The 8966-nt window shown below is 31.6% G+C and overlaps 1 protein-coding gene across 1 annotated transcript in view; it reads left to right on the top strand.

The window, feature by feature from the left end:
- The first annotated feature begins 111 nt into the window (after positions 1 to 111).
- LOC111624011 (60S ribosomal protein L21-like) overlaps positions 112 to 8966 on the top strand; it is a 19025-nt gene continuing 10170 nt past the window's right edge. Inside the window, exons 1-3 of the mRNA XM_023366778.1 lie at positions 112 to 180; positions 7607 to 7746; positions 7829 to 7941. Of these exons, the coding sequence (XP_023222546.1) occupies positions 7618 to 7746; positions 7829 to 7941 (242 nt within the window). The 5' untranslated portion in view covers positions 112 to 180; positions 7607 to 7617. The remainder of the gene's footprint in view (positions 181 to 7606; positions 7747 to 7828; positions 7942 to 8966) is intronic.

Raw genomic sequence — 8966 nt, 5'->3', positions numbered from 1 at the left:
TATATATATATAGAATAAGTTCAAATTAAATTTATTTTATTTTTATACGTTTATTTATTTATTTATTTTTTATTTATTTGGAAAATTAATAAGACAAAATTTGTAGAGGGCGCTTAAACTTGCCAAGTTTCATTCTTTTGGTGTTGCTTGGTGCCATCTTGTCTTTTGAGAACTGAAGTCGTAAGTTTTGCCGAAATTGTAATTTGTAAATAAATGTTTAAATGTAAAATTAATATATTTCTCACTAAGGTTTAGGTACATACAAAGAGTAAATTATAGAAACAAGAGTATATGGTATATTTTATTACGAATAGACCTAGGCCTAATTTGCCACGTGGTCTGATTTGAATCGCTTTTTATCCACATTAATCTTAAAACAAAAATCTAGTTATTTATTAACGAGTTAATTTTCTTTGAAAAACCAGTTGCATTAAGTAACTTCAGTTTACATTCTTAAATCATTCTTTTTGTTTAAGTCGTTAGATTTTTGATTTAACAGGAATTTTTGATCTGTGAATGTGTTCTTTTGTCTATAATAAATTACTAAAATATATCTAAGCCCAATAATTTTTATATTCCTCAAAAATTTCATTTACTTTACAACAAAAAGGATATATCTACATTCTCTGTTTTTTTATTGTAAAAATTTTCATTGATACCCATTTAATGCATGAGAAGGGTCATTCAGACTCTTGGTTTTAAAGGTCACTTTTTATATGAGAGTGCACAAAACTAAGCACTTGTGCAGTTTAGGGGGTACAGCAGTTTGAGAGGCTTTCTTCCATAAAATTAATCGATTTTAGACTAATTTGACTCGATTATTTCCAAAACACAATTTTTTGGGAATAATCCATATAAAATATTCTATAAACAAAGAAAGATATAATGAAAAAGACTCAAGCTGATAAAGATGATAACAAAAAGTGTATCCGAGAAACAAAGATGTGCCATCCATGAAAAAATTTAGAGATTTCTTTTATTTTGTTATTACATGTAAATAAACATAGTAAGAAAGTATATAAGTTTTTATTTATTTTTTGGGGTCTCCAGAACAAATTAATCAAATTCTCACAAAAATCTATGGTAAATTGATAATTGGTTAATGAACAATTTGGATATCGAACATGGTCTTGGAATGGATTATGTTGATTAACCGATCACCCACTGTATATACAGTTGACCCCCCCCATATAACACGGGTTCCTATAGTTCGGATTCCTATATGATGGCGAAAAAATTGCGACATTATCCATACAAACATGGTAAAAACAACTCCTATAATTCGGTAAAACGTCATCGGGCAGCTGAACTACTTTCCTCCGTCCAGCGCCACGCTACAGAGAGTTTAGGCGAGTAAGTTGAGTTTACTATCGTCTGTACAGTATGTAAATTAGGTACCATCAGTCTAATACAGCACTAATTTTATACATTTCTTGTGAAAGAAACATTTCTTATTCAACGGCCATAAAAATTATTTATATTAATGATGTCTCCAAAGTTCAACGAAGTTTTCGCAGAAAAATAATTTATTAGAAAACGTGGCCGCTGTTGGGTGCGCTGCTCTGCGACGAAAACAAGCTTGAGCAATGGCGACGTCGAACAATGCACACTCGATAAGTAATCCTACATTTTTTTGTTTATAGCATAGTTTATACGGATTATTCCCAAAAAAATATACGTGTTTTGGAAATGTTGAGTGGAATTAGTCTAGGAATCGGTTAATTTTATGGAAGAAAACCTTTCAAACAGCAGTAGTCCGTAAACTTCACATGTGTCAGGCTGTGATTGGAACGACTCGTAAGAAATCGGATTCCTAAAAAATGGAACATATCTATGATCTTATAGGGGGGTCGACTGTAAATAATACAGAAGTTTGTGTTATAATATTTGAAAAATACTAATAGACAAATTATAAAAATTATAGAAGCATATTCAATCATTTGTATTTAAATTATGTCATAAATGCCTTGAACATATACTCCAAATCAGTTCACAGTTAGGTTTAATTAATTTGACTATAAATAAACAACAGCTTTCATATAATAAAAGATAAATCTGTCCAAAATCACAGGAAGCAAACTGGACTTAGCATAAATAAATAAACGACAAATCTTTTCTTAATCCAGCATATAATTATTCAGAAAAAAAACAACATTTTCAGCTATTTTAAACAGCCATTTTCAGGTTGGAATTCTAGAATGATCATTTGAAAAAATAAGGGTAGTGCATGTTCTGATGAGTTATTGTTCATAATGAAGACATTTCCAAAGCCATGTAATTAAGGCTTTAAGAGGTTAGCCTATTGCACATTACCATTATATTTTCAAATGACCATTCTACAATCATGTGTTACTTTTTCCAAATTATTATACGCTGGATTAAAAAAAGGTTTGTAATTTATTACTTTATAATAAAAATAAATGTAATGACTATATCAAAACTAAAGATATTTGAAATATGTTTCATTACAAAATTTAAATAATTCTTTTTTAAAAAGTTTGAAATACCTTCATTTCAGTGTCTTTTTTAGTTCTTGGGGAACACTCTTTAGTAATCACCATAATTGGTTGTTGAATATCGGAAATCATTTCAGCTATATTGCAAAGACATATTTCAGGATTGAGATGAAGTTTAGTGTAACATTTGACTAAAGGCTCCATGAGAGTCAAATAAACATTTGAATCTTCAACCAGCTTCAAAAATAATTGTTGAAAAGCTTTCCTTAAAATTAAATAAAAAAAAAAAAATTACATAATGAAATGCTAGTTATACAATGACAACATTTAAATTTCATTAATTAAAGAGAAAATTTATTGTATTTTCTTCCGAATTTGCTATTAATTTAAAAAAACAAGCATTCTGCAAAATATTTAAAAAAATAAAATTGTTTTATTCTTCTAATATCTCCAAATACTGGTAGCCCTCAGTTTACGCCGGTTCAATTTACGCCGATTCACAATAATGCCACTGTGCAATTCGCTGTTTCAAGGTGTAATTCCCCGATTTTCCCTATGCTAGACTGATTTTCATTTCAGTGTTGACATATTTACTGAGCCAAGACGTTGTACATTTGTTAAAACAAAGATTTTTATTAAATATATTTATTTTTTCTGTTTAATATTATTGGGTATGTATACATTTGCATTAAATTAATATTAAAATACTAAACGTTTAGGTACCCACGAGTCAAGTTATCAAACTTAATTGTCCAATAAATGGCATCCGAATCCATAGCACCAATCAATGTATCCCGTATCAGTTCATTCAGGAAAACACCTTACGACGCAATAGCACTTCCGGCNGAGCAGCAATACGGCCAGTGTGAACCTTTTCGGGATGTTTCTTTTCAATAAAATCAGTCGCTTTCTGATAATACCTCAAGATTTCCTTTATCGAGCAAGATCCTTCCACGATGAAGCAAACACGCGGACTGAGACCAATGAACAGAAGTGAATAAAAAATGATGCTGCGAACTAATGTAACATCGTATGGTGAGTTTTTGTATCGTGGAGCAAAAATATGTTCGAATTTCATGTCGTATCCTGAAAATTTCGTATGATGGGGCGTTCGTATCCTGAGTATCCGAAAATTACAGTGGTACCACTGTAATTGACAAGTATACATCTGGTAAGCTTCAGGGACACATTATAATCTTTGGGGTGGTATGGTGTTAAGGTCTCTTATGCCACTGTATCCGTACATTTCTATATTCAACGGTGAGAGAACGACATTTCTAAATGGAACGTTGAGTTCACCGTTGAGCTCAATGGTCTCAACAACCGGAAAACCAGTTGAATATTCAACAAACTAACATGGCGGCTTCCATGAAAAAGTAAATTCCTCTTATAGAAATTCATTCGCTACTGTGGATGCTGTAATAGCGGACAGATTAATGAACGATCTGTATATGATAAAACATATGATTGCACGATTATGTTGGATAATTTGGTCAATATTGAAATATTAAGATTTATTTTCATTTGTTCAAAATTGATTATGANTGCTTTTTGCTTTTTTTCCTTCACTTCCACCAGCACTTTCACTGGATAGAGGTCGCTTGGTAAAATATCTATCCAAAAAGGTTTGGCTTTGCTTACTTTTTAAAAATGTTTCTAAAATGACTTAGGCAAATGTCATTACTCTGAGCAGCAATACAGCAGTGGGAACCTTTTCGGGATGATTCTTTTCAATAAAATCAGTCGCTTTCTGATAATACCTCAAGATTTCCTTTATCGAGCAAGATCCTTCCATGATGAAGCAAACATGTGGACTGAGACCAATGAACAGAAGTGAATAAAAAAGTGATGCTGCAAACTAATGTAACATCGTATGGTGAGTTTTTGTTTGTATCATGCAGCAAAAATATGTTCAAATTTCATGTCGTATCCTGAAAATCTCGTATGATGGGGCGTTCGTATCCTGAGTATCCGAAAATTACAGTGGTACCACTGTAATTGACAAGTATACATCTGGTAAGCTTCAGGGACACATTATAATCTTTGGGGTGGTATGGTGTTAAGGTCTCTTATGCCACTGTATCCGTACATTTCTATATTCAACGGTGAGAGAACGACATTTCTAAATGGAACGTTGAGTTCACCGTTGAGCTCAATGGTCTCAACAACCGGAAAACCAGTTGAATATTCAACAAACTAACATGGCGGCTTCCATGAAAAAGTAAATTCCTTTTATACAAATCCATTCGCTACTGTGGATGCTGTAATAGCGGACAGATTAATGAACGATCTGTATATGATAAAACATATGATTGCACGATTATGTTGGATAATTTGGTCAATATTGAAATATTAAGATTTATTTTCATTTGTTCAAAATTGATTATGACCGATATTTGGCCCTTTAAGTCTTTCTAATGATGTATTCAAGAAAGTAATTAAAATAATTAAAGAAAAACCCAGTAAACAAGAAAATGATACAGATATGGGTTCATTTGAATAAAAGGATTTATTCGAATAATGGTTAAGCGAGTTACTTTAATTATTTAGCAAAACAGCCACAATCGCCACCTTCTGGTTACTTAAGTCAGCCATCTTGAAAAGCGACCTCTCAACGAAAGCGTTTCTTTTTTCTGCAAAATGTGATGTCAGATCATTCAACAGAGGGACTCAACAGAAAATTCACTATTGAGTCAACTGTTGAATATAGAAACGTACTGTATGTTTTTGAATGTGTACTGTAATAGGCCAGATTTATAGGGATGTCATCCTGCAGCTTCTTAGAGGTGCACTTGATCCTGGGTTCATTAGTAATGCTTGCCTTCACAGGTCTGGCTTGGTTTAGGAATACCTGGAAATCAAGAATATAAGATGTATGGACTGGCCATTCTATTCACCAGACTTAAACCCATAGATTGTGTATAGAACACCCTTGGTTGCAGGGTTATAACTAGACAGCACACATCTAGGCCCTTAAAAATGGCATTTTAGGCACTTAAAATAAGCTCTTAAATTGCATCGTTTAGGCTTTATAAGCAAAAAATAGGCGGTCAAAATTTGCACAATGAACAATTAATGTACTTATCAGGTCGATGAATTTTTTATTTAACATTTGTATTCCAAACAAAAATGCACGTATTTAGAATGATGCAAACACAAAAGTAGACAAACAATTGTCTTTACATTTTTTATTTGCTCTGTTTACCATAGTTAGCTTCATAATATATTATAAGCACTTTTTCCAAATTTTCAATAGAAAAGTTGCAATGTTTGTCACTGAGAATTAATTTATATGCAGAGAAAAAGCATTCCACATCTGAAGATAATGGACAGTATTTCAACCATGGAAGAAGAGGAACTGGGAATTCACTTTCAGTTTTGCTCTTTCCTGCCAAAATATCAGCCACAACAAACAAGCACTTCAATCTAAGTCACTTTTGAAGCACTCTTTCTTCACTTTTTTTGCAGCAGTGTCTGGTGTATCACAAAGTGGAAAATCTATATATGAACAAATTGAGGAGATCAATTTGTTCATATATAGGTTTTCCACTACTTTCAAGAGCAGTAATAGTATCTGCAATGAATGTGAAATAACACTTGATGTACACCAACTTGTTCTGAACATAAATGTCATTCAAAATTTTCTTGGCTTTAGTTACACAAATTGCATTGTCTGCTAAAGTGGCCAGAANATCATTTTGGTATTTAGATTTAATGTTGTCAGGTTAGTGTTGTTTGTTTATATTTATTTATAACTTATAACATGCACAAAATAAAAAAGAAAATAATATTAGTCACATGTATTCACAATTTATAATTACAAAGATCAGCACACGTATACACGTATTCGTTCAAGAATCGTCGCGCACATGTGAGGGTCTGACCCTGCCTATCCTTTTTAGGCACTCGTCTTTGCTCTTTCCTTTCTTTCCTCCATCTCTATAGTCCACGTATGCCTATGCGTACATAATAATATGTGCTCACGATACTTTCAATTTGTCACTTTTTCATCGTAGTTTTTCCATTTTATAACTACATGACTCATAGCCTGGTGATAATGGAGAAAAGAGACAGATAGGACGTTGGTATGTGTCACAGTTATGATTTCACAGATTCGAGACAGCTCAGTAGCCGGAACGGTCCCAGGTTTTCACCCGTGCACGCTAAGTGACTTTCGTTACAAGCATTTAGCTTTCCGAAGTCTATGACAACAATCGCTTGGCACTGACGGCTGCAAATTTCGCGTCAATAAGCTGCTTCAACTTGTTTGCTTATGTTATCAACTCAATTTCATATTTATTTTCACATTTTCATTTTGCAGTCCTTCTCTGTTCTTTTTCTGTTATTTACATGTGTAGGTCATTTCATTGTTATTCACATTTGATATCATTTATCGCATACTGCCATGATGCTCTTGTCTGTCTGCTACAACTGTCAAGAATTAACGCGATTGGCAAAGCGTAGTGATAGCAGGCCAATAGAGAGCAGGGTCCTTGCCATNAGCCATAACCACCACATACAGTAATTCCTTAAATTATGGGCATGGGTGTATTTATTACAAAATTATACAATTATAAGTTTATAAGAATAATGATACAAATGCACTAATTTCAAAACAGTGAAATAAAGGTTATTGCATGACGCATCTATTTAAAAAAACAATAAAGTTTTGGTGAATAGTACAGCATGCCTCGATTAATGAATAGGGTGCATTCCACAAATTTACTTTTAAGTGAAACTTCATTCTCAGAGGTAAAAATACTATGACCTTAATGGGGATACATTTGTACGTAAAGAAAATAAAGGAACTTTTTTGAAAAAAGAAAAGCTTTATTAAATAAAAGGTCAGTATTAAATACCAAACAAGTATAAAATCACCACATTTTAAAATATGAATCTAAAATTGGTTGTTTATGCTTTTTTTCTCTTTTACTTAACAATTGCTTATATGGATTTATTGCATTTAACACTGATTTCTTAACAATAACACTTCTTTCTATATCAGGATCATTTTCACTGAAAAAATTTAAAACATTTTCAGTATTATTCAGTCATATTTTTAACTTTTAAAATTAAAAATTTGTACTCATCAGATTTCACAAAAAATATATATTGTTGATTTCTATAAACTCTTTTTAATTTCTTTACAGAGCTATAAATAATGGTAAATACAAAAGGCTACAGAAGAGGTACCAGATACCTATTTTCTAGAAAGTTTAGAAAACATGGTGTTGAACCATTATCTACATTTCTAAAAGTATATAAAAGAGGTGACATTGTTGATATAAAGGTAAAAATTATTATGTTGATTATGCATATGAAACATAGATTATAATTAATCAGAGAATAAAATTAGATATTAATTTTTTCAGGGAAATGGAGCTTTCCAGAAAGGAATGCCTCATAAATTTTATCATGGGAAAACTGGCAGAGTATTTAATGTTACGCCACATGCTGTGGGTGTTATTGTTAATAAAAGAGTGAGGTAACTTTTATTTTTTCTTTGGTGAATATACATAGAGCATCGATTATCCAAATACTGATCAACCGAAATGAACGCATTCCAGTTGGCAAATTCAAATTTCCACTAGTGCTGTGGCACTGCAATATTTGGCTGTCTTGGGCTACTCCAATATTATTTTTGTTGGTGTGCATGTTTTAGCTGGCAGCACTGGCATGACCATATTGTATTGTTAAAAATTATTTCTTTATTTTGCACAAACAAAATAAATATATTGAAAAATATAAAAACAAAAAAAAATTATATTTTGGAAGTTATATCTAGTATCAAAAATGTTCTGATTTAGTACAACACACATTGAGAGGGTACTTAAGGACACGCCAGTATTTGAACGAGGCTTTTTTCCTCATCGTGAGTGGTGTGTTTTGCTACAGCTTGTTGGAGAATATAGCCCAAGCGGCTGACATCTCCAGGTAAACCCAAGAAAAAGAAAGAGTTTTGTGATGTTTTTCTGAAGACTGTGTGTCATGCTGAATCAGAATGTTTTTGATACTAGATTAACATCCAAAATATATATATATGTATGTATGTATATTTTTTTTATATATATATTTTGCAATATATTTATTTTGTTTGTGCAAAATAAAGAAATAATTTTTAATGATACAGTAGCCATGATTATTATTTAAAAAATTTTCATTAGGCTTTATATTGAAGAAAATCTAACATGAAGCGACATGCAATGGAGAAAATTTTCAACAGGGATAAGTTAATATATTTTTTCATACATAATCAGTTATCCCAGTGGTTCGCAACCTTTTTTGTTGATGTACCCCATTAGCCCATTAGTTGTTTTTCAAGTACCCCTTATATTTTTGTATGTAAATTTTATAATTACTGTGTTAGATGTATACAGTCCTTATAACTGAGCACCATAAAAAAAACTCTAACTAACTATAACTAAAAGTGAATTACTTATTTTACATAAATAATAATAAATTTAATCAGGTACATACATTTATTTATTATTATTTGATAAGTATATTATA

The sequence above is a fragment of the Centruroides sculpturatus genome, unplaced genomic scaffold (genome assembly GCF_000671375.1).
Source record: "Centruroides sculpturatus isolate CEXI.00-Female unplaced genomic scaffold, Cexi_2.0 scaffold370, whole genome shotgun sequence".
NCBI lineage: Eukaryota > Metazoa > Arthropoda > Arachnida > Scorpiones > Buthidae > Centruroides > Centruroides sculpturatus.
This window is presented reverse-complemented; position numbering and strand designations above follow the sequence as displayed.